The 27,367-nt window shown below is 37.7% G+C and overlaps 1 protein-coding gene across 6 annotated transcripts in view; it reads right to left on the reverse strand.

Moving 5' to 3' along the window:
• Window positions 1–27,367, reverse strand: part of FRY (FRY microtubule binding protein) — a 224,677-nt gene that overhangs the window by 8,732 nt on the left and 188,578 nt on the right. For all 6 annotated transcript variants that reach the window (XM_084200872.1, XM_084200873.1, XM_084200871.1 and 3 more), the window contains 12 exons: window positions 24,911–25,051; window positions 23,976–24,155; window positions 23,155–23,316; window positions 22,271–22,345; window positions 21,052–21,222; window positions 15,155–15,355; window positions 14,494–14,655; window positions 10,927–11,090; window positions 9,882–10,071; window positions 5,533–5,682; window positions 3,914–4,012; window positions 3,374–3,457 (listed from right to left, as the gene is read on the reverse strand). In XM_084200872.1, the coding sequence (XP_084056998.1) occupies window positions 3,374–3,457; window positions 3,914–4,012; window positions 5,533–5,682; window positions 9,882–10,071; window positions 10,927–11,090; window positions 14,494–14,655; window positions 15,155–15,355; window positions 21,052–21,222; window positions 22,271–22,345; window positions 23,155–23,316; window positions 23,976–24,155; window positions 24,911–25,051 (1,779 nt within the window). The remainder of the gene's footprint in view (window positions 1–3,373; window positions 3,458–3,913; window positions 4,013–5,532; window positions 5,683–9,881; window positions 10,072–10,926; window positions 11,091–14,493; window positions 14,656–15,154; window positions 15,356–21,051; window positions 21,223–22,270; window positions 22,346–23,154; window positions 23,317–23,975; window positions 24,156–24,910; window positions 25,052–27,367) is intronic.

Here is a 27,367-nt window from a genome sequence, read left to right on the forward strand (position 1 = left end):
CTGCTCTGAAGTTCAGCATGCCACCAAGATTGACTTAGACTTTCAAAAATACTGGAATCCATATATAATTTCTAATTTGCCATGGAATTTACTTTAAAGAAGGGGGGAAGAGGGAGGCGGAAGCAGCAAAGAAGTGAATTCCATGGTCTTTTTTGCCAGAAAACACTGTCTCCTCTGTACTGCTTCCAAAACCAGGGCAAGCCAAAAAAAAAAAGGGTGAGGAAGGGGTTTCACATTACATGAAAAACTTCCTTCTTCACTGGAAGAAAATACACTGGATACAAAATTTCCCTGAGCTACTGATGCTCAGCTCCATATTGCTCTCCAATATCATGATTGTAACTTCCTCCCTCTTTCACCATAAAATGAAAGTTTCCTTGGAAGTTGAAAAGAGATTAATCACTGGCTTAAGTGATATTTCTTTTTTTCTGAAGCAGCAAGGACCCAGGTGGAATGATCATAGCCTTCACACTTTTCAATTTCTGGTTTAATTCTTAGAGTAAGGGAAGTGTTTTAGATTAGTTGATAGACACTACACAATCAGTGGTTTTGGCAGCTGGAAATACTAAATGTTCATTTGCCCAATTCTTTAAGCAGCCAGTAAATGCAGCATCTAAGAAGGACACAATGGTATGTGCAGTTATGTTTTATCTAAAAATTGCCTCCTATGTCATTGAGACTCAATTACTCAAAGTAGCATCAAAGCTTACAATCACACACATCCAAATCATGTAATTTGTTGCAATGATAAGGCAGGGGAATGACATTCTGGGGCAAGAAGCTTTTACCCAATTTCAAAAAAGTTGCTAGCTCTAGCAACTGACCTAGACAGCTTCTATTTCAAGCCTCTTTAATGTCAGAAGCAGCAATTTTTGTCTTTGCCCATTTTCAGTAACAGTAGTCAACAAATCATGTGCAATTATTTTGAAATAAGATCTGATTAGAGAAACTGTGCCAAATTAGTTACCAGCATCAGGAGGCATTTGTGACACAACCATTTGTGACAAGGCTGAATTTGGTCTCACATCGGTCTCATCTGTAAAAGGGTCTGTTTTCCCTTCAAGCTTTTTACCAGGTGAGGAATTCTAAGAATCCAAAATCTCTTCCTTCTGTAGAGCAAGCTGTTGCTTTTTCTTCTTTATCATTAATTCTGAACCTTTTCCAGGATTAGCCTGGTTTTGTACTTGGCTAAACAATTTCTTTTTTTTGGACAGAAGTTTTCATTTGGATTTCAGGCCCTAGACTAAACCTCAACAAGTTTGAGAGTTCGGGCAGGTTCCCTTGTGACTATCACTGTAAGACAGACATTTCCCCCCCTACAATTATTAGATTCTTTAACCTTTCATGTTGAGGGAGAAGTGGAGAGGAAAGATAAGAAAACACATACTTGCCAGTCTAGGAGTAATTTTTCCTTGTCCCTTCCTAATTGCATTTCCTCAGTTTCCCTGGCCTCTTCCTCTCATTACACTTTCATTGAATAAACAGATTGTTCCTTTGGGAAAAGCTGCTTCAATTGAGGTGAGTGAGTACGGGAAGAAAAGAAATATGCCTGTTCATCCTGTCAACTTCCAAGGAATAATGTATTTTGGCCTGAATGAATAATGCTGGGGAGAGACCAGGGACTCCTAAAGGAATAGGAAACCTTCTTTTCAGTCTGTCTGATAAGGAATATAAATACCAACCCAGGCTTCACAAAACACACCTTTAATTCAGAAACAGAGAACACCTAGTTAGAAAAACCCACACAGGTCTAACATGACATCTACTGACTTTTAGATGTGTTTAGGCCAGCATATATGAATTCAGGTAATTTCTTCTCCTTAGCGTTATTTTTTTACTTTTCAAACAAGAAACAATGCGGTTGATCAGCAAGATGTGTCATTCTCCATCCCATTCTATGCATTTCCAAAAGAGAGATGAAGAGATTAAATTAAGCTGTCTACAGCAAGGTATGTAACACCACAGTCTGAAGTCACTGTTCAGGGTGCTTTTACATCACAGGGAACAGAATGCCCACGCACATCCCAGTAGCGCCATATACTCCACCTCCCTCTCGCAGGAGAGGCAGAGATATGTGTTACTGTCTTTTTTCAGACTTCAGAACAGCTCATTTGTAACTTCCTTGCACACCATCACAATTACAGAAGAGACAGTATCTCATTTAAATGCACTGGAAAGTGCCTAACTTTTGCGGGTGCCAGTGCTAGGTGGGGGAAGATTGAACAATTTTCCCACCGCCTGTGATTGCAGCCAGAGGATTTATTAGAAAATAAGATTTGCTAATAAGGTCAAGGAAGCCAAAATGCAGGGGTGGCAAGGATTTGGGACTCTTGGAAAATGACATATAAAAACAAAAATCAAGGGAGTTCAAAGACAAGAAGACAAATACATAGAGATGTGAAAGAGAGATTAAGACAGAAGAAAATAAAGTGACTTGGAGAAGACAGACAAACTGAAACCAATTTAAGATTAAAACAAGGTATTTGAAAAAATAGTTACAACAGGCAAGTCTGTATTCTGAATATGTAACAATTATCTTTTATAAGTCAAAATACATGGGAAGAGGAAACGTCACTTTTTTTCTTCATGCTGTTTGCTTGCTTCCCAATTTTGGCTAATTCTGTCCAGCCCCCTCTTTTTCCCGTCCCTCCACTGTCTTTCTTCCAAGAGGAAACAGCCCAACAAAATAACATTCCTTAACTCATTATACATCACCAAGATATCATCTGTTTCCTATACTTAGTATATCAAATAACAGTATTAACTGCTGATGGTATTGGTATCTGAAAATACGATTCCTTAACTGGAATAAAGAAACATAAACAACAAATAAATATACATGTACATGTGTGTATGAAATTTTTGTTAAAAATTGATTAAGAGATATTTTGCCTTAGCTCTAAATACTTATCTACAGCATAAATAATTTTGCTGGCCATTTTACTGTCATTGTTTTGTAACTACTGATCTAAGTGTATTTCAACCAGGCAATTTTTGCTGCTGGGCAGAAGGAGAATGTAACAGCTGAAGATAAAATTGGAGTAACATGGAAGGAGAGTACAGCAGGAATGATTTTCAGAGACACTGCAGAAAACTGCTACTGCAGTGTCTTTCTAAAAGGGAGAGCACAGGGTTAGGGTCAGCTCTGCTTCTTTGTCTAGAGTAGGACAGCAGAATGTGAATACTTCCCATTTCCTGTGGCCAGGACTGAGGCAACAACAATAGCTTCAAGGCTAAAGTGTGAAAACTGGATCATGCCCAAGTCCAGCAGAGAATCATGGAGGAAGCAGAGCAGGCTCTTGTGGGTTCAAGAACAAGGCACATGACACATATGTCACTTTATGGGAGAGAAATAACACTGGCCATTCATTACCTTCTCTTCGGAGTCCCCTGGCTGGCAAGTAATAACTCCATCTCGTGAGCCCCCAGCAAATGTTGCTTTGCAGTTTGCAAGCCACTATTTTCAGAAAGAAATTAAAGAAAATATTAATAAGATCTGTGGTTTGATTCAAAGAAAGATAAGTGGTATTTAAGTTTCACAGCACATCATGTAAATAAAAATTTCCAATTGCATTTTTTTATTACCATAGATGATGACAATTTGCTTTGACTGTAATTTAAAAAGTGTAGTCTTGATTTCTATTAGTATTTCAATGGCATGAACTAAGAAAATTATTAATGAATAAATAGGAGAGAGACGAGGGATATTAAAGACACTATTGTTTCTAATATTAAAGGATCAAATAACTACTTTTTAGTTCTGGTTCATATGTCCAGGAAGAAACATCCAATAAATCCAGTATCTGAAACCTGTTTTTCTACTGAATGTTAGTTTAAACAGATGCGAGTGGATGTGCAGTTTCCTGACATAGCCTAAATATATAGACAAGACCAAGAGTATAACTGAGCATACCGAGAGTGTTGCCTCTTTCCTGTTGTTGTATGTGTCCAGGTACTCCTGCAGCTCTAGAACACTGAACTTCAGCTTCTCAAGAAGGCCACAAGAGAGCAGCTGGAGAAATTAAATCAAATGGTCTGTAAATGTCACTATAAAAGAATGGAAATACTGGTAGACAGTATAGGAAGGGTATTGCAAAAGAATACCTAGATTTACATATACTAATAATGAAAAATATTTACATTTATGCAAAAATCTACATAACTAGGATCCTAAGCTGAAAAGTCAAACAGCAAAAGTTGCACCTATGATAACATGGAATTGAAACTGTGTTCTGTGTTTAATGATTTAGCAGAGGACCTCTTTAAAATGGAACAGTACATAAAGCTTAACCAGTTTCTCTCCACAGCTCTCTGATGATGTAAGGCACAGCTCTTCCATGGTGACAGCAGTGGGCTCAAGACTACACTTGGCCAGTTTGTACCTCTAGAGTTCACTGTGGGATGTCACGCTGTCCTGATGCTGCTGGATAAACATGAGCCAGAATGAATACAATGGGAAGGGCCATCTCATTAATTCCCTAATATATTTTTAAATAGAATTATAGAATAATTGAAGTTGAAAAAGATTTCCAAGATCAAGTCCAACCTTTGACAAATAGCATCATGCCCACTATACCATATATCAAAGTGCCACATCATCTTGGTTTTGAACACTTCCGGGAACAGTGGCTCTACTGCTTCCCTGGGCATCCCGTTCCAAAACTTAACACTGTTTCAGTGAAGAAACTTTTCCTAATATCTAACCTGAACCTCCTTTGGCACAATGTGATGCCGTTCCCTCCTGTCCAGTTGCTGGTTGCCAGGGAGAAAAGGCTGCCCACCACCCTGGTTACACCTTCCTTTCAGACAGTTGTAGTGAGCAATAAGGTCTCCCCTGAGCTTCCTTGTCTCCAGGCTAAACACCCCCAGCTCCCTCAGCTGCTCCTCACAGCACTTGTGCTCCAGACCCTTTCCCAGCTCTGTTGCCCTTCCCTGGACACGCTCCAGCCTCTCAATGTCTCTCTTGCAGTGAGAGGCCCAGAACTGAACACAGGATTTGAGGTGTGTCCTCACCACTGCTGAGTGCAGAGGGACAATCACTGCCCTGGTCCTGCTGGCCACACCATTGCCGATACAGGCCAGGATGCCATCGGCCTTCTTGGCCACCTGGGTACAGCTGGCTCATCTTCAGCCATCATCATCCTCATATCACAGCTGACTCAAATAAAATCATTACACATATCACCATCTTTCATGCTGAACTATGTTAAAAATAGCTGCTTTTTTTTCATTTGTGGAGCCAATTGGGTCCAGCAGGCATCTGTTTTATGTTGGGGTTTGGCACTCAGGTTCAACACATCATAACTCATATTCCATGAGTCCATGATTCTATACTGCCCATCTGTCACTACTTACTTAATAAAATAATACAGAAAATGAATGGAAATACAGTTCCCAACAAGAGATAAAAAATGTAAGATAGGAGGAGAATTCCTTTTTGGCATATCTGTTCAGGGGCTGCCCAAAAGTGAAACAGCCGGTAAAATAACACACAGCAATGAAGGACGTGCCTTTTGAAAGGAATATACTCACTGTTTCTGCATCTACAAAGAGGGTGGGACATTCTGAACATGATGTTAACATCTGAGAAGACCTCACAAACTTGGAGCCTATTCCTCTCAAGTTGTCTCCCAAGTAACTAGCTGCATCACAGGTTAGAAAGCAGAATCTTTTCTGAATATTCTGGAAAGCAAAATACAGTTTATTACATTATTTACTCAAGTATGAGCTTCTTTTCCTTTCTAAACAAATGGCATGGTTGTTTCTCTTTGCATAACAAAGTGTGAGAGACCATCTCCCTGGGAAGAGCTGAATGTCTGCTCTGGGATACTGAATAAGAGTTATTGTGCTGGAGACAGTGTACAGCTGGGCAGCTGTGAAACTAATTACAGAGTTCATCATAACCTACTACTGAAAGACATTCTCTCCTGTAAAGACAAATCAATCTTTATAAGCCTTTTAGCCACAGGTAGCTTTTTTTCTTGTCTCTACAGGGTTAACAGAGCTGATCAGCACATTACTTTTTCTGCCCATTCCGGGCATTGTTTTGTTAATATTCCTGTCAAGTGGCTAATCACATAATATAATGGACATACTAAGGCTGAACAGCAGCACGGAAAAATCAGAAAAAATCTTTTGTTTTCCCCTGTGGGAAGAACCTTCTTACTAAAACTTTACTGCTGCTTGGGAAGATTCCAAAAATATTGCACTGCATCCGGGAATTATTCTTCTCAGCAGATTTTTTTCATGTTTTGAGTCCTAAACCAGTCTAGTCTTCTAGAAACATTCTAGTACTTTTCAGTTATAAATATATAAAGTGAATAATGAATTAAAACAATATATTAAACTTGCACTGACTGAAACAATGATTTTGATAAATACCCATCAGTTTTCACTGCCCAAATATATCTCACTAAGGTCTAGTGCTCAGCAGTGAGGAGCAACATGAGAATATTTTTAAAAATAAATGTGTGCAACATTTTTATATGATTCATTCCAAGTTACCAAAGGCATTTTTCTGAAGAATGTAGGTTAGGACCTGTACCATAAGTATGCCTCACTGGAGAGAAGCACTTCCCAAATGCCAGTCTGGATGACAGACATAGAAGTATTGCCTGTAACTGTTTCTGCACTGGTGCATGGGAGTTAAGCACCTAAAATCAGGTGAGTTGAATTCAGACTTTATTGATAATGGACTGAATGACTTTCTTTAAATGCTGAATAGGCCAACATTGTAGGCTATACACTACCAATGATTTATAAAATGGAGTTCTTGTACCAATTTCATAACTACTTATTAGTGAATCTCTCTCGAAAGCATCTCAACTGCCCATCTGAGCACAGTTAGGACCAGGCAGACTGATAGTGGTCTTACTGTTTCCACCTTCTTGCTTCAACACAGAAACAACATGCTACAACACCTCGCTCAGAGCATGGTACAGATTCTCTGCTGCACTGAGTCTGTTAGAGGCAAGGGTTATCACTAATTACCACCAAACCAGATAAATTACTCTTTTTATAAGCAACTAGGAGAACCATCTGAATCATAGGGCTTGGTGAAAACTGGAGATTTATTACTGTGATGTCTTCTGGAAAGACAGATTCAGCCAAGTCTTCATGAAACTGCTGCTAATAACTCTCCTGGCAAAGCAAAAAGATCTAGATTTGGTCTTAAACAACAGAAAAGACTTAGCTGAGAACAAAGAAGTGGAAGGAAATTTAAAATGACAGATTATGAAAGAGAATCCAAGACACATTGGTTGAAAAGGACCCCTGGAGAGCATCTGATACAACCTTTAACTCCAAGTGGGACTATTGCTGACCCCAGATCATGTCAGACTTGCTTTTAACTAGCAGAGTCTTAAAATTTCCAAGGTCAGAGCTTCCTCAAGGCTTTGGGTAACCTGTTTAGTTGCTACAATGCCCTCCTGGGGAACAACAACTGAGTTTGCAAATCTGAAGGATTTGAAGGAGACAGATTATAGAAAAAATAACAGATATTCTTCCTCTACTCCTTTCCTTTTCAGCTATTCATAAAAGCAACAATCAATCTATAGCTAAGATGATAATGGTCTTGAAGAATGTTTTAAATTATTAAGAGTGAAACAGTGAGAGACTGCACTTTGCTATGTATAATACTTCACTATTTTTTTTTTTTGTGAATACATGGACTAACAGTTCTATAATAAATTCTCATCTCAGCTATGTCCTTCTGGGTGCAGACTACAGGGGCTGAAATCTATCAAGCAAGGCCTGAATGCAGTATATATTTTATGAAATGGGATTACTGTGAATAGTAATGCCAGCTGTCAGCATATTGTGAATAAATATATACTTGCATATAGTCACTGTTCTTTGTGTCCATGTAAATATTAAAAAATGTTCTCAGAAAGTTTTCTTCTTAACCTCAGATTTCCTCTCCTGGGAAGAGGACTTTACATAACAAAAGGGCTTGATTGTGGAAGGTACTTGCTAAATCTGAAATCTATTTCTCTTGCAGCTGTCTGGTCTGCTGAAAGACATTTAATTTGAGGGAATACCAAGAGGCAGCAGTAAAGATAATCCAGAGATCTCTGACTTCTGAATAGTTTACTGGAAAAGTACTTCAATAATGTCAGGAATTTTAAACAAGTTTAGTGTGTTGTGGGCAAACATCCAAGATACCATTAACTTGACACAGGACTGAAATGTAGGTGCCCTGGAAAATGCACTTCTTTCACTTCAGCAAGTATTTAGTTGACAAGCTCCTCCAAACAAGGATTTTGTTTCACAGTCAAGTATTTTGGCAGTACTTTGCATTGCAAGCTTAGCACATACAGGACTTGTTTTTGAAATTTCCTGTTAATGAGGGTCAAAAGTCAAAGCTGGCAAATGAGTACTGAAGTTTAATAGTGTCAACAAAATACAATTCCAGACAAGCTGGGATTTTACAATAAAGATAAGGGGAAATAATACTCCTATGTTTTAACACTGAAAAGAAGAACAAAGTTATTTTTATACACTAAAAATATGGCAGTGACTCCAGCTAAAAATTGTGACTTGTTGATATTATTAACACCTTTTTCTTTCTCCTCCAGTATCAACTGAAGAAAATGAGTAGGGTATCTTCTGAATACAGGGCATGCACAACAGCAAATGAAGCATGTGCATTACTGGGATCTGGAGTCAAACAGGTATTTTACAAGTAATGTTTGGGTCTTTCATTATATTGCATTATTCATTTAATCTTCAGAACCATGGGACCTGTTCCTTTTCACCTCTTCAAAGAGGAGAATCAAGGACAAATAAGTCTCTAAACACTCAGACAGGTCTATTAACCTCTAGGACTGAGGTTAAGACAGAAAAGCTGACATCATGAACAGGGTTAACACTCAAGTCAGCACTGGGTTTTTGCTTTTTCTTCCAAATGGTTATTTATCAGTGTTTAAAAGAATGCCTATAAGGCACCCATATTAAGAGTGGCATAATGTTTAAAGGAGGACAATGTGCAGGTAGATAAGACATTCAGCTCCAGTGGAGCACAGAGGAAACGTGATTTAGAGATTCTTACTATAGATTGCTTCCTTCATATCAGGTTAGTCTTAGATGCACAAAAACATCTTGAAACTGTGTATTTATTAGCAGGGTAACTCTTGATAATAAAACGTTGTGTACTCTGAGATCACAGGTACTTCAACTCTGCAGAAAGTTACCTGGCTACTGCTCTCACTGGAGCTGTTTATGCTGGAGCATGCTAAACATCCTGCAGCTGCAGGAGAAACAATTAAAAAAGGCTTTAAAACTAATTACAGGTAACACGAGGCAATCATTTCTTAGAACAACTTGTACATTTGACTCTTTCTTATATTTTTGCAAGATTCTTATCTTTGCAAGCATACAGTTTTAGAAAGGATAAACGTATTTCTAGCCTTCAGTCTCTGGAATTAATGTTACATGATGGCAGCTGGGTATTTCTATTCAGATGAGTGGGTACAAACCATTGAATTATGCTGGCATTTACATGGTCACGCTCAGATTTCAAGAGTTTGAGATAAGAAGAACAGCTTAACAATAGTTTAAGATTAAAAAGGTTATTTCCTTGTCTCTTGCAGTTACTGTTCCTGCAGTCTGTTCGTAAAGTGTGAAGAAAACACTCTAAAAATTGGATCTGAATTTTGCAACATGACCTCCAAACCTGCAAGTATGAGATACATAGTATTTTCATGACAAAACTGGTCACAGAAGACAATGCTGAAAATGAAAATGTAGTACAGCAGTAATTCTGCAGTATGCAAAATGACAAGGGTTATATATCTAGTAGTTCATTACAGGAGCTGCTATAAAGAAACACTAATTGCCACACACAAAAATTATGATTTTGCATCTTAAACTTATTTTCTCACCTTAAACAGGGAAGAGAACACATGAAATGTATAAACTGCACAGGAGCCATCAGAGTCACACATGAGCTGGTTGATATGGCTGCGCCAGGCTTCTTCTGCATCATCGCATGCTGCTGGCTGAAATGCAGCAAGGATGGCGGAAAAAAATGGTGAGGGAGGAGGGGAGGCATTTCGATCAACATCTCCAAAGCTGAAGGAGGAAAGAGAAAAAGGTGGTGAAAGGAGAATACCAAGAAGGTGGCAGATAAAATACGCTATAGCAGAGAGATAAAATCATAGGACCAATTACAGCACCTTCCTAAAAATATTCATGAATTTTCAAATTACTTTTGAAGGTTGACAAGATGTTGGCTACAATGAGAAAAGCCTCCAGATCAGATTCCTTGTCTTCAGGCTGTTATCATTGATCTTCCTCCATCCCAGAGGAAGAATTGTTTTCTTGTACCATCATTTCACAGAAGAAGGCTGAAACTTCACAGGAGAATAAAGCTCTCTCTCTCTCCCCCTCCCCAGGCTAACTGCAGTCTAACTCAGTCATCCAAAATCTGAAAGAGCTCCACATGGCATGTAAAAAAATCTTAAAGCCTTTTAATAACATATACTGGGGTCCAGCCACACTCACAAGCAGCATTAAGAGCATATAGCTGGGATTTTTAACAATACTGAGACTTTCTTTCATGAGAAATCAGAAGGATGAATACACATCTGATCTGCTGAACAGGTACCTAAGTGGTATCTGCAAATCTTTTAAAATCCTCCTTTTTATTTTAATTAAGCATATTATATACATAATGCCTAGCAGCACAGATGAACATAAATATTGTATCTTATTTTACCTAGAATGAAAAGCTTGGTTTTGTTTTGCTTTTTTTTTCAGTTGGGGGATAATATGCAGGTAATTAGGGCTTTGTCTTCTAATTGCTCCAAACTCATGAGAATTTTATAACTCCTGTGGCTAAAACATCCATTCCATATACTACCACCTTGAAATAATTTTATTGTACATTGTAAAAGAACTTGTGTGAATAATAGTGCACCAAAGTACCTAGCAAGAGCAAATTGTTCCAGCCTGTCAGCTTTCTCTTCAGTTTCTGTCATATCCAGACTAAGGCTATCACTGCATTCAAATGCTCCAGGGAGTTCATTTGTAGACCCTGAAAGGTCATCCTCATGGACTGCTATATCTTGTTCTCCAGGCACAGCTTCAGCCTAGGGCAGTGAAGGATGATGTGTTAGACAACAGCAAATTAGTAAGTTAATTCCTCTAATAAACAGAAAGCATTTAACGAAAAAACCCAGCTGACAACATGTTAAACTGCACAGATATAAAGCCACAGGTTATAAATGACATGAATCAACTTACACTTCTTCAAAAATACTGTATTTGCTCAACTTTCTGTCTTGGATAAATATTAGTTTTAAGGCATTTTTTCAACTTGTCTAGCAAAGAATTTCAGATTCTGATGCATGTGGCAACATAGCAAGGAAGTAATTTTTCAGAAAAAACAATAGGGTTGTTGTTACTGTCAGTCTGTCCTTTGTCTCTTAACACTTTATAGTGTCTAAGACTGTACTAAAGCCTCTCAGAATATATTGGAAACAATTACTGTCTGGAAGACTCTATGCATGTTTAGAACTGGGAATTAATTTTAGCATGTCACGTACATTAAAGAGGAATCCAAGCATTCTAACAGGCCATTTAAAGGATTATGCTAAGTTTCCTTCCTTTTTCATCTATCAGCACCTAAATGTCATGATTTCTTTTTGAAACGTTCCAATTTCTCTTGCATTTTTAGTCTGAACAAGTTTTGTTTCAGCTTTAATCTTTTGGCTTTTGTCTGCCTCCTCCATAGCATCCAAAGCACTTCCTGTAGGGATGACTGCAGTGGGTTGTTCAAACCTTTGTGTACATATGCCCATGTGCATGCACATACATGTGTTGGCAATGAATAGGGAGGGAAATCTGTGGCAAGTGGAATTACATGAGAAAAGTGGCCCTCTGCAGTTTATCAAGTCTGCTTGGATCCTACAGATTAATTATGGGGATTTGTATTTGTAAAAATTAAACAAGACTTGTAACAGAGGGGACAGGATCAGAAATTAAGTAGAATAATCTTTTGGTTTGCTTCGTTTTCTAAGCAAAAGAGGTAGGAATATTCCTGAGTTCAGGGTGAATGAAAAGAATCAGAGCCTGAACCATCTTGAAAAGAGAAATGCAAGCTATGTGGCTGAATTGTCAGACTAGGAACCAAAGCACCTGGTAAAAAGTGTAAATGTTTCATGCTTATTCAAGAAGTAATTAGTAGTTCATATATTAAATATTAGCTTGAAAGAACCACTGCATTTTCTTCACTGCAATGACAGAGTCCGTAGGAGGAAAACACGTTTTGGTGGGATAGAGAAAGGGAGGAAGGAAGAGGAAGCAAACACCTCCCATCCACTGCAGTCGAAAATTGTGCCCCAAAAGCAAAATAGAAAAGTGAACTTTGGATATTAATGGAGGATTGTAGTACACTTCCAGAAATATGTGAGTTTAGGTAACTAGAAAAATATCTAATATAGCAGTATGTGAATTTTTGTAACCCTCATAGAATTATCCCACTATCTTTAATACAAAAAAAAGTTTAATTACTTAAGTGCTGTTAACAATAATATGTGGGTTTTGGCATTGAAACATCTAGGAAGAGCCTACATAATCAGTCTGTTTCTCTCAATTGCTGTATCTATTTAAAGATTGAGGGTTTTTTGGTCTTGCTTATGATGCAACAACTAAACAAAAAAATTTTGTCAGTTGCTGAAGAAGTAAAAAAAATTTCCTTTGTATTGATGACACCTCATCAGCTCTCTCAAAAGAAGAATTCAGAGGAAAAGAGAAACAGTAAAGGGCTCAGATTTTGTGTTATGAAATTAAGTAAAAATTATTGAGGTGTAAGTTTCAAGTTTTCTGACTAAAAACTGGATACATTGACTCCAAATTATTTTGACTAAGAATACAGAAGTATGCACACAAGGAGAAAATATCTTTAAGGCAAAACCCCTATCAATAGGGCATTCTGTTCTGACCAATTCAATCATCTTTGTGGCAGTTGTAACCTGGGCTATATTTTACACCAATATCAAATCTCTACCAGCACCAGCTGAATTTGCCGGTCAGTTCCACAATAAATTGCTCTGATTTTACATTCTTCACTTATTCCAAAGCTTTTCATTTTTGATGAATATTGGCACGTGGGACATTAAAGCGATTTTGAAAGTAAAGATTCCAAACTCACAGACATACACTGAACTCCTAAGCTGTGATTTTCAGTTCTTTCTTTCAATACACACCAACAGCTACTGCAGCTGGATGCATGAGATCAGCCGCAGTTCCCACCTGCAAATTTGTCTGTCCTGACTGCTGCTTCCTGAACTGAAATTCTGCCAACTTCTGCTGTTTATGGTTGTTATGTGGTTACTTGTCTACCAACAGTTGTTTTGACAAATGATAATGAGTTTACCTTCTCCACAGCCACTGTTTGGAGAGGTTCTCCTCCTTTCCTATCCTTACAAACACTTCCCTCCTCCCGTCCTTTCTTCCTACTGCAGCGGTTTCTGACACAAACAATTTTTTCACTATTCAGCACAATTCCAACCTCCTTTTCTATGACCTCTTCTGCAGAAGTTTCCATTCCTTCTGAAACATGCGGTGCTAGCAGTATCAATTTTTTGTGTGGCTGCATTCGGAGGGGGCAAGGGCAAGAAGGAAAGCCAATGATTACAGAAGATATATTCTTCCTCTGCCCCAGTCTCATACACTGATCTTTCTGCAGAAGTCACTCAATTTAGACATGACAGAGAAGCTTTACTGACAGAAGCCAACAGTACCATCAAGCCACTAATTCACACACCCCCTACAAAACCAGATTGTATTTCTGGAGAGACACTGAAAGGAGTAGGCTCACCTCATTTCCTATGAGCAAGTACTGTTGAACAGAAAATTAAAGAAACCATCCCCATACTCATAATGATTTACCAACCTTGCTTTGTTTTCTTCTTCTGATACAGTTCTCTGAAATACAATCTGCTGAATATGGTTGTTGTATCCTTGCAAATCCTGCTTCCCCACCCCCAGGATGGTTTAATATTGTGGTCATGAATTTAAAATTTCTGTGTGTCTGCCAAAAGGCAAGTACTGAATCCAGGGCACACAACTGTACAATAGGTCCCCACATACAAAAATATTTCAGAGAATACATGCATACACCCACCACATGAGCTGGCATATTGTTCTTTAACTCAGCATGAAGAACAAAAGAATATTGCCTTGGAGCTGTAACTTGTAGCCAGTTCATGAACTTGTCTTCTGACAAGCTTGTACTATCTATACATATCTAGTGCAACATATTTAAGAACCAATAAATAAAATCTCTTAATGAAGATAGTATAAGTAGAAAGGAAATGGTATCAAGAGAAGTAGTGCATGAATGTGTTGTACTATGCCACTAGACAGAGGAAGCCAGAAGGCACTTGATTTCACAGATCAAACTCTTTATGAAGTGTAAGCTAAATAAATTGTAACAGTGTTACATAAAATACAGTCCAGTTGGAAAGGAAAGAAAAAAAATGTATTCACCTTGGGTCCTTCAGACACCTGGAGATTATTCATACCAGGCAAAGACACATCAAAGCTGGATGTTCCCATGTTAAAATGATGAGGGTCTGCTGAGGTTGTGTCACATGATGTAGAAAGTGAGTCAATATGATTTGCATCCTCAGATGGGGAAAGATTTATAATCTGTTTAAATGACAACAAAACCACAAAAGAACTGAGTATACAGCTACCCTACCACATGCTGCTTTCATGAACATGCAAAGCAGAGAGTGTCTTACAGTGCAGTGACAGTTGCTCTCTTGGTTTGTATATAGACAAAACCCTTTCAATATTTCTATCATAAAATTTTTATTCAAAGCATCACAGAAGTGAACAATGAAAATCTGAAACCACTTACCAACTTGGAGTCCTGTTCTATTTCTTTAAGCATTACATACATCATAAAGATTTACTATTGGTCAACTGTAAAAAATTGTCCCATAGTAAAAAAAGGCAAATAATAAGATCTGATGATTCCTGTGTTTCAAACTTTGCATTAAAATTCCTGTTTACCTTTGCAAATAAGGGAAATGTACCCACCAATTTCAGCTCATTTGATTGCACCTGGGCAGAGGGAACTAAAAGCCCAGCTTATTTAAACCCACCACCCTATCTTTTCCTAAATTTCAAGTTTGCAACTCACTAGGTCTGAGTTCTCCAAGATTTGGCTGGTGGTCAGGTCCTCCTCCTCTGATGACTCATCTGAGTCCTCATGGTTCATTTTGTTCAGGCTGGGTGTGCTCCCTGAGAGCTGGTTCTCTTCCATCAGCTGCATGTCACACTTGTCCAGGCTGTCCAGGGACCGTCTGCGCACTCCCCAGTTGAAGTTGTCCATGCTCTCACCCTGAAATCAGACAGAGGGTCAGCTTGCTTGATGTAAAAATATCATATCCTAAAGTTAGCTCCAGAAATATTTTAATGTAAAAATATAGTAAAGTCTTGAAATAAGCATTATCTTGTTTGTTCACCTGGAGATAAGAGCAGAAGCATGGAAATGGCAGTTAAATGAACATTCAGTCTTTGCAGTATTAGATATTTTTCATGCATTTGCAAATTTAAAAATTTGTTTTGTTAAGTCCACATATACGCACTCCTTGATGCCAGTAGAGCGGTGATATGCAAAGGAAAACTTTGAAAGCAAATTTAAAAGATATTTTTTTAGAAGCACAGATCACACCAACGGTTCAATTGCCAAACTTATGTTAAAGATTTTAGAATCTTTACTTTATTCATATAACCATAATCATGAGTAGATTTGAACAAACCCTTGCTTTACAAAAAAATGTAACACCTTAAGCAGCACAACTTTTAAACTTTTATTCTAGGCCCATATTGCTTAATTTTGAATCTACTTGAATTATTTGAAACTATATTTTGGGAATAGCCTGATAAGCATTGCCTGTGATCTCACATTTTAAAAAGGACACAGTCAAATGGACCCAACATTTTATATTTATCAGACTTCCAGTTCTGATCCCACACACAGTTACATAAAGCTGAGTGCATTAAGCAAATCCTGTAACCATTTGCTTAATGGTTATGCTGCTGAACTGATAAAAAGATCACTCGATTTGTTGAATGTATAAAAATGACAATTAGTTTTCCACCCCTTTTCCATTTATTTACTGTATATATTTTCCAGTGGACTGTATGCCTTTTCCCTGATTGCAATAATCTCTTGCTCCCTTCCCAAGTCTAGCCACGCTCCTCTCTGACAAATGCAGAACCACATCCACAACTGCTCCTGCCACAGACCTCCAGAGGCCTTACACAGCAAGAAAGGTTTCCCCAGAAGTATTCAGATGCAGTTTTGGGTACTTTACCTAGGTGAAAGCTCTCAATTCTGCATCAACATAGGAAGGAAATTTATAGAGAAAAATGTTTCCTTTTAAGGTTCAGTGCTGTCTGTTTTAAACAAGACTCTAACTTGCAATGCTCTTAAACAAGCAAGTCAATTGGTGAAAATTCAAGTTGACAGTGATACTTAAATATTAATTTGAAAAAAATATATAGTTCTGCCTAAAAAATAGTATTATTATCAAATAACTGATTATGATTATTTCCTGGGTTTATATGGATAAAAATTATGATCAGTGCAGTGATTGAGAAAGAGGTCTCAGTTCAGTAAGGCCCCTTAAGCAGAGTTGTGAGTTTAAATGCTCTTTTGGGACTATGCAGACATTTACTGAATGGGAACCAAACTGCATAACGTGCAATGAATTAAATTGCAATCTGTTGATTGTTACCTTAACTTTAACACACTTGCACAAATTGATCTTATTTTGCATCATTACCACTTAATGCAATGGACTGTGGAATTTGAATAGGAGGGAAAATTCTGTTTCATGACATTAAGCTCACCGTTTCATGAACAAATATGATGAAAATAGAAACAAATATTTTTAAGGAAAAAGACAACCCTTGAAATTCACAAGAACATTTAAAACTAAGGAATGCACTATAATGAAGAGAAAATTAAGATTAAATTGTTATGAAGCCTGACACATTATTGGAAGAACCCTGTGTTTTCACCCTGGGACTGGTATCATATGGTAGTTTTGTGTAGGAAGATAACAGAACACATCTGAATTAAGAAGTCAGGCCTCTTTAAATCATAAAAATGACTGTTCAGTTTGAAGTTATTTATTTTAACAAATTCTTTGGTTGTCCATCCTCCCCCTCAAAGGCTGGAGGACACATGCAGCAATTAGACATCCTCCACAAACACATCAATTACTGAACTAACAAATGACAAAATGACATAAATAAGCAAGCAAGCAAAGATGACTGTCATCACACCCTTATCCTCTTGATGCCTAGTAAAGCCATCAGTAAATATAGCAGCCCATGTCTATGGGAATATTTCCTGTTGCAGTTTTATTCTGCAATGCCTTTAAGAAAGAAGCCAGCAAAAAGAAGAAAAATAAAAGGAACACTTCCAGGTCGTGCAGTTAGAAGGGGTAGTGAATTAAAAGTGAGGGAAAAGGGTGAAAGAGATTAAACACTATAATACCCATAGCATTTGGATTAGTGTAAGTTTGCTACAGGGGCACCCGGAACCATCCTGAATTTAAACAAGAGGTCAGCACGTGTCTATGAAGATGGAGTTCTTTTTGTAGTCTATTTTGCAATCTTTCTGCCACAGTTAACAAGAAAGAGCAAAGATGTATTTGAGAGGCTGTTCATTTTTATCTACAGCAGGAGCAAAGCCATCTCCCATCTGAAAAGTCACCAGTGGTAAAGATCAAATCAGAGGAAAACAGTCACGTTCTAAGTGTGTCTGGCCACAGGGAGCAGGTACCACACAGAACTTCCTACAGTCACCACCCTCTGGTAAAGGAGCAGATGTGCCCTTGCAGCTGCTTCAAACTTTACAGCAGCCCATGGGAAAGGAGAGGCAGAAGGGAAAGTAGTCCTGTGTAGGGGAGAGCTGTAAAGCTCCTCCACAGAGGCAGCAAGAATCATGCAAAACCTCTTTCACACAAGTTTTCATCCTTACTGTGTTGACAAAGTATGCAAAGTTAATGGAAACACTCAAATACTGTAGGGCATAGGCAGAAGCCTTGTGGAGCTACATAGCAAGGCACTATTTCCATATGGATGTATCTCTTATAGCACAGGCATTTTGAGACAAAGACTTTTGGGGGTTGTGTTTGCATAATAACTGATATACAAACTATCAGAAACAGATATGCAAAATTCTGTGGTTGCTGATTTCTGTATTATTTGTACAACTCATTAAATTCGCTATCATTTCAGTTCTCTCTATGCATTGACAAACTTAAAATTTAGGTCCCAAACTGGCAATGGCTGAAGTGTCTTTTCAGTTTTCCTCACAGGGTAAACGAGTCCAGCAAAGTTGGTAGGACCATACAGCTGTATTAAATTAGGCTGTAGAAATTAATTAATTTATTAAATTGAGTCTGATAGCAATAATGTAAACTGTCTTAAGAAGTCTCAGATATCAGCTTTAGGAAGATGCTAACAGGAGACAATATGCCACAACAGAAAAGATAGAAATTATACATAATTAGCCCCTAATAAAAAATGGCCCAAACCCTATAGATAATCAAGTTTCTACACATGAATCATGCACAAAGATATCACAAGGAGAAAGGGCTCAGTTTGAAAAACACTGATTAAAACTAGAATTAAGATCTTTTAAAATTTGTGAAGACTGTTGAACATGTCAAAACCAAACTTAAAATGAAGCAGAATGTTTGAAAATGACCTCCAAAGTACTTCTAACACAAGGCAAAAAATGTAGCACCTGTCAGAAATGCAAGCACACACACACTCACCTACACACACACTGAAGGGGGGAGGCAACAGCAAAACTATGATGTTATTCTACAATATAAATTTGCAAGAAGGCATAACATATGCTGGCACATCTGAGTTCAAGTAGCATTCTTACCTGAAGCTCCTGGGTAGCAGATATAACAGATAGAAAAACAAATAGAAAGAATCTATGTAAAATCACTGCATCAAAGACATCACAGTCAAACATTTGCCTACAATTTTAACAAATATTATCACAGAAACTTCAACTCTACCTCTTAAGTCTGAAAATAACTATTTCTTGCTTTCATATCTTTAGGAAATTTCAAACAAGCATACCTTGTGGTCTGAAGATGATTCAAGCCTGTTAAAATCATATGTACTTTTTTGAAGGACTGATATTGCTCTTGCTAGCTTTAGTTTTCTAACACTGTTTTTTCATTTTATGAATGTACCACACTCAGATATGATGTAACTGTTACAGTTTCAACTCAGTCATTAGAGAAGCAGCCTTTTACACTAGTCTAAGTTTATTTGTAAAACAGTAGTAAGCCAAGTCTGAACTAAACTTTGGAATGCAATCCAGGGCAATTAAAAACCCACTAAGTGAAACTCAACATTTTAAATTTTACTTCACATAAAACTAGAGAAGCTTGGTATCTGTTTCAAGACCAAATTAAGACTATAAGGATATCAATTAATTTAGGCCTCAGTCTTGAAGCTGGCTACATGTATAAAAAGAATTTTGCAGAGTCACAGTCCATGCAAGTAAATTTATTTTAAAATGAATTGTTGTGCACAATTATTTATACTCTCTATATAATTTTAAGTGGTGAAGAGAAAGAAGAAACTCCTGAATTTCAGTGGACAAAAAGTTATCAAGTGATCTTCAGTCAAAATTGCAGTCCTACATCCTTGTAATATCCTGAAAGCTTTTAAGACACAGAAATTACTGCAGCCAGTGTATTTTGCCAGACAACATGGCAGTATTGTTTTATCATTCATCTTTGTTTGGAACCTTGAAGCTTCTTCAATATTTGTCTAACAATACTTGTCTAATGTGTTTTCAACCACTGCTGCCAACTACCCTTTCAGTTTTGTTTTGTTTTTGTTTTAATTTGGTTGGTTTTTTTTTTTTTTTTTTGGTGTGGTTTTTTTTTTTTTTTTTTTCCCTTAGCAAAGTCATGGGCATCTGTGAGCCAAGACTACTGATTTTTATACAGAAATTCCTGCCTTGGAAAAATAAGGACTTTGGGACATTTTTTTTCCCCATTCCTTCATCCTTTCTCTTCATTGGAAAAAAAAAATTCAGATGCACATGAGTTCACATCTGAGTGTTCTGTTGACCTTAAAATTATTTTCCTACTGTAATACAAACAGGTAGAAAAATGAATATTTCTTCCTGTACACATGTTCTTTTCAGGGCTAAGAGCGATCACTGAGAGAATTCATGTTAAAAACAAGTCCACAATTAACATATCTGAGTCTTAAGTCTTTTTAAACTTTTTGACAGCAACAAAATTGTTAGACTTGTTTGGCAACAGATATTAATTTTCGGTCTTTCCTGATCAAATAGAAAGAAATACCCCAAGTTTGATCTTAGCAAGGTTAAAGGGTGCAACCCCCCAAAATTTAGCAGTTTTTCCCTTCAGCAGTTTCAGCTCAAGGTGAGCTGACAGCCTTCACTTGTCAAGACTTGATCTGGGTGCTCAGGATTTTGTTTAGCTCCTGCATGAAATGATGAAATCACAGACACCTCAGCAGAGTGGAAGGTACATCTCTAAGTGATTTCATCGGCAGTTGCAGGAATAACAGCAGCCTGAAGGCCTGAATTAATGTTTCAGAGGGTTCCTTATGAACCAACAGATTTGGAACAATTTCATTTTGTATGTTTTTAACCAGCAAATATATATATATATATATATATATATTCTTAACAATTTAAATCTTTACAAACTGTATTTAAAATAAGTTCACTTATAAGTAAGCTCACCAAAAAGGTACTAGAATAGAGGCTTTATTTTCCACTACCAGTTTTGCAGGGTTTCCTAAAGTAGATTCAGAAAGGAAGGGTGTGGTAGTCTTTTTACTGTTATGTTACTGAAATAAACACTAAGTGAAGATCATAAATAATCTGAACTTAAAAGTACGTTCATAGCTACACAGTTAAAGTTTTATGTTACAAGAAGAGAAGTGTTTAGCAGAAGGAGTATAAAAGTGCTTTAATAAAAAAGCTGTTTTAGAGAAAATATACTGTACCTCCCCATCTTCCAGCTCAACATCTAGGAAGTCAAAGTCCCTAAAGACTCTGAATTGCTGTTCACTGTTTGAATCATCCATGTTCTCCTGCTCCCTTGTTCCGTCTTCTGAAGAGACCAAGCTCGTCTGGTGCTCAATCAGATCCAAATCACCACAGGAAGAAAAAATCACCTACAATTCAAAGGATTTCTTTTGTTACAAACTGTTCCCTCTGGTTGTTTCTTCCTAAAAGCTGTAATTGGTTATTCAGAAGACTGTATTTCCAGTACACACCTAATTCCTTCACTGAGTATTTTTAGAACACTCTTTATTATTTATGTTGGACAGGTGCCTTCAGATTAAACTTGTACAAAGAAACAACTTCATACTGTGGGAACACATCCAAGAATATTACAGCTACCTCCTAAAGGCTGCAGATTGATGTTGCCTGGATGTTTGTATACATATATAGGAACAAAATTCAGAGAACTTAGCAGAGAAAATACTGGGGGATGATACAATAAGTTCATTAAAAAAAACCCTCCGGTTAACAAGTTGTTAAAAAATATGTCAAGATTAGAAAATACAACAAGCTGTAGTTTTTTCTTTCCTACTGAGTATACTTTTATCTGCAATTTAGTTGCACAAATTAAACAGTTCCTGTCCTGCAGAAACAAAGGACCTGTTCTCCATTAGAGAAGTGACATATACCATGTTCAAAAACATTCAGAAGATTTTCTTTCTTTCTGTAGAAAATATTTAATAAATATTTAAAGAGTTTCCCACCTTGGGTGATCAATCACCTTTTTCCTGGCACCAGATAACACTAATTTTTAAACAGTAACATCAGAACAAGTGTCTAATGGAAAAATCAGACACACACCCTTTCCCCTCCCATTTTATTTCTGTAATATAATTTTTTACTTTACAAAGGCTCTGGATTGTTAATACAGAGGTTGTTCCTCTCTACCCACTGAGATGGCATAAGTAAAACCTACAGCATCAGAGATTCTCACAGAAAAACCACACATGGCCCCCAAAGTGAATCTTCTCTAAGTGAAAGGGCCATGCACTCCCTGGTCCACATGCTGAGAAACACAGCCTGGGCCAGAACAAAGGAGAGTGACAGTAGTGGCTTCAAACCTGTGCACATCTGGTCAGCAGCTCTGGGAAACAGTTCTTCACTTTCAACGCTTAGGACACGATGAAACAGAAAACTGGTCAATACAAGGCTACTTACTGAAGGGTTTTTACTCAGCCCAACTTCCTGACCACACAGGGAAAGGACATGCACCAGCTTTTCCTTTGTCCTTTTCTAGAAAACAAGATGTTTCTCAAGTGAGCATGTTTTCAAGCACCCATTCTCCCTGTGGCTAGAAACATGCATTAGCAATTTTTAATTAGGAGGAACCAACCAAAGAATTAGTCATTAAATGATCAAAGGATTGCTTTCAGAGCAACTATGCATCAAGGAAACATAAAAATAGCTGTTAATGATTTTGCTGTTTATTATATTTAAATTAGTCTATAAATTCCATTCAGTATATTAAGAAAACATTGGCTCATATGCATCACTTCAAAAAGACAGTTTAGAAGCCAAGCACATGCATAATTTTTTCTTTTTTTTTTTTTTTCAGGATTGGGCCTGAGTCACTGCTGTATAACCTGCTATATCAAAAAAGAGAAAAGAGCAAAAAATAAGTTTACTCTGCATGGCTTTATTTTAACTGGCAGATAAACAAAATCATTAAGGTAATCAAATATCACTTCTAAGAAAGTTGTTACTTTCATTGAATTTCCCAAGAAAACAAAAAGTTGCACAAGCTATCTACCCTTGCTAAGATCTGAACTCCTGTGTCCTGTTTACTTAAATCTGACCTAGACTTAAGAGGTCTGAAAGAGATGCATTTCCTGCAAGCTGAAAGAAAAACAGCTTTGGGACAGAAGATGGACATAACTCAGTCCAATTCTGAGTCCAAGAAAGGCAGCACACGGGGTCAGATGTTGTGGTGCCACTGCCCCCAGGCTGCACAGGGCACAGAGGGCACAAGCATTTAAGGACCCAAGCATGTGTTAATTCAGCTGCTTTGATTGCAAGTTCCTAATGAATAGTGGGCTACCTACCTGAGAGTACTGGGGTCTCTTCCAGCTCACAGGAACAAGGACATTGGAGTTGGATCCTGATGAGGTTGAAGAAGTGCTCCGGGTGACAGCCATTGCCCTGGGTTTGCCATCTCGCCCAGAAGAGCTCTGCAGCTCATCATAGCGTCTCCCAATAATTGGAGTCTTAAACAGAGAGGAATCATTCAGTAGCACCCTGCTTCAGGATGAACTTAGAAGAGCCATATTGCCTCAGTTGGAAGAAAACATTATTTTGAAGATCATAGACAGGGATAAAACAAGGAGTACAGCAAATTTTGCATCACTTGGTATGTTTCTTATTTTCCACTGTGAATGTCTGAGTAGCAACTGCCACACAAGTTCCTGACATAAGAACCAGCAAAAACCAAAGAAAGCTTATGAAGTTAATTTCAAATCTGCACTTCTTGCATATTTTAATTTTTTTTTCCTAAGAGCGCTGAACACTTTGGCCCTTTTCCAACATGTATTGAAATGCTTTCTTGGATTGACAATAGGATGCTCAGCATTTTCCAGAACTATACTGACAGGAAAGTAAATAGTACCATATGCCTTTTAATGCTTGCATTTCCTTTTAACCTCAACAGCTCACTATTATATATATGAAATAATCTATAATCCTGCAAACAGTTTCTACATAATCTACAATCCTGCAGCTTCTTAACAATAAAGTGAGTTGCCCAATAAAGTCTCTAGGACCATTCAGTGCTATAAATTTACAAGGGTTTGCAGGATAAAGACTGCTGTAAGAGAGTCCAGTGAGAAGACAGAATTAAGGTGTTCAGAAACAAAACTACAAAAAATACCTCTGAAATATCAAAATGAAACTCCAAAGTCTTCCCTGGTAGCTCCTTGGAGGCACTGTTCCACACTCGATGTATTTCCATTTTTGAAAGATCACTATGTTGATAGGAAGGTAGAACTAAACTGGCAGAACGAGAAACTACCAATTTCAGGATATTCAAGGCTTCTCTCCAGTGAATGCTCTAGAAATAAGATATTTACTCAGCAAACAGAAAGTGAGATTCACACACATTCAAGATTATTTACATTTTACAGTCGTATTTTTTACCACATAATTACAATGTAAAATTGGAATATCCATATTCTTTGTCTCTCTTGGCCAGTGGCAAGGTGTCTGTGTAACTGCAGAATAATTTCAACATCAGGGACCAAGACTTGCCTAAGGTGTCACTGTTAGGGAACTGGCCCACAAGCTGGGAGACCTGTGGATAAAGCCAACTTGGCAGAGGATTTAAAATCTCCTACCCGAATGTCTTAATCAGCATGAACAAAAATAAGGGCCATAGCAGAATCCCCATTAATAAAAAAAAGTGACTTGACACAGATTTTTACCTCTGTGAATTCCTAGTACACCCCTGTATTTTTCACATGTCAAGAATTAGGCACAGAGGTCTCTGAAGAGAAGTGCTTATGCCACACCTCTCCTGTGCTAGTAATTAAAGAATGGTCACTCAGGCTCTGAGTGGTATTAAGGTTGCTCCAAAGTACTCCAAGGCTGAAGCCCAACCTTCCCCCACATTGAACACACTTCTTCTCTGGCATCTTCTCTGGGGATGCACAGGCTATGAGACATCAGGATGTTTACAAACCTTGTACCACACCAGACACTTGCAGCCCTCCCTGCTAATCTACTCTTAAATTCTTATACAGAAAATCAGCTTAGGAGAGTAAATGCTGCTATGATCCTGTAGTAATATAGAAACAATGTGGTATTTACCTGTACGTATTTTTCAATGGTTTTTAGCACTTCCATGTTAAACTGCTTCACAGGAATAGCTGACAGGTCCATATAACTAAGAAGACTGTAGATCATCTGTAAGAGGGACTGTTGCATACTAGGAAGGCCCTTTTCTAGTAGCTTTAAAAAAAAAATGAATATAACAGAATTTTGAGACATTTCTTCTTAAGTAAAAAGCTACTAGTTTCACAAACAGCAATTGTACTATTCCTCTCTCTTCACTCACTGATTTTGCAATGCCATTTTATAATAATTTCACAACTGATGATGATACAGACATGAAGCAAAAAAGAGCTTAAGCTGGGAGACAAATGCCAGCCTGCCTAACTTATCCAGAAAACATATTCAGCAGTTGAGTAAACTGGTAGGTAAAATTTATACTGTAATTGGGTAAGCGCATCCAATAAAAACACAGGAGGATCTTTTTATGTCTACATTTGCTGGAAGTCAGTGAGAAAGAAGAAAACTTACTGAAGAAACAAAACTACTACTATTCAGACATCAATAAATATTTACCAAATATATTTCACTGCCAGTGCTCACTGGCTGTAAGTGCCAAAGAAACATTTTCAGTTTAGAAGGAGGTGGAGTCCCTGGCCCCTATTACTGTAGAGAGTAATACAAAGAAGGGCTTGATCTAAATCCTGGAATTTTCAGACACCTGAGTGTAGATCCTGGAATACGACAGTGAACCTTGGAAATGCTCAAACATATGTGTGACAGTAATTTCAGAGGCATACAGAGAGCCATGAATTGTTTGTATATGTGTGAAATATCTCAGCTGAGAATTTCCTGGCAGGCAGCATGTTCTTTCACTGGTGACAGGCACTGTCCCACCCCACAAATTTCAGAGCCAATCAAACATTTTCGCTGGAGGTTATCACAGCATCAATGCTAGACACCATCCTCCCAAATCAGGCTGACAAAAAATTTCTAACACTGGCTATTTGAGTTATTGGATTCTAGACAAAAAAATTGCTTATAAAAACTCCAAGCTGCCTCCTGCCTTCCATCAGAAAAAAAATTCAATTCTTATCCAAGTGGACTTTAGTAATTGTTATACATCCTTCTAAGGATATAGAAGGAGAAGGTTCCTGTTTTTATTGAATGAGAATGTTTCATGCCAGTTCAAATGGAACCTATTTTATCCCACTAAATATCATCTGATTTCTTTCATCAGCAAAAGTGGGTAGCAATTAGTGATTCATAAAACAAAGCGAGCTAATTCCATTAACAGCACAATAAAGGAAACACATCACACTTATCTATTCCTCTACAAATAGACAGAAGAATTTTTAAATTAAAGGTTTGGCAACCTGCTTCAGCTCTTAGACACTGTCAACCCCTCAAATACCTTTACTGAAAATGTGCTTAGCGATTCTTTTTCAAAACAGGGTTACTGAGGGGTTTTTTTGCCTTCTAATAGGATCTTGAAATGAAAAGTTTGATTCCTTGTTTGCAAATAGTTTATGTGATGCATGCAGCACATCAGCCATTTCAGTGCAGGATTAGAAGAAAGTATCTGGATGACAGAAAGAAATTTTTTCTTCTCTCACAGAGGCTACTGCATTAGACAATCCCTTTTGGGATAGGAAAAGGAATTCTCAGGAAATATCGGGAATTTTGTCTCAAATGGTATTTAGAAAGCTGTTATAAGAACCTTATCTCTGAAAGTTTGTGATTTCCATTACAGTTTGTACAAACTTGTTGTCAAAAGTATTTGTTGACTGAAACAGCTCTTGGCCCTTAAACCTGACATATTTGTGGACTGTGTCAGTTCTCACTTGCTCAGATGAGTATAGGTGGCGGTTGGCAGTCCATGTGTATCCCTAAATACATAATGAATTTGCAATAAGAAAGAGTATTTCTGTTTAAAAAAAGAGTAGCAACCTTAACATGCCTTTAGAGAAATATGAATTCTGAAGTAACAAAAATAGCAGCGAGATGGAGTAGTGGTAACACATCATTTGGATAAGAGAATTCCAGGACAGAGTTTCCACTGTCTTTGTAGAAAGAAATGCAACTGTTCTTAGAATTATTTTTTTGGACTCTTGTACATATGACCTGGTTTGAAGAATTGTGGATTCTCCTCTTTTGTTCTGTGTGGTAACTATTGGGGTCTTATCTGGGCTCAGGAGTCCACACTGCATTAGCAACATTTGCCCTCTTCCTGAAGCAATAGCTGCCCCAGAACGAAGTGGAGAACAGATCCTTCTCCTTCAAGGGCTGCCTGGGCTGCTGGGGTGCTACCACAGGAGACAGTTCCCTTTCTCCCTCCCAATCTGGCAGGGGCTGGGAAGAGATACCCAACTCTGAGGCAATGCCATGCAGTCAAACAAATGTTTAGAGGAAATAAAGAGGGCATTTCAAAAGCCGTGTCTGAGAAACAAGCCATTACTTGGATTAATGCCTTTTCTAGGGCATGCTTCCCCTTGC

The sequence above is a fragment of the Fringilla coelebs genome (assembly GCF_963513975.1).
Source record: "Fringilla coelebs genome assembly, chromosome: 2".
Lineage (NCBI taxonomy): Eukaryota > Metazoa > Chordata > Aves > Passeriformes > Fringillidae > Fringilla > Fringilla coelebs.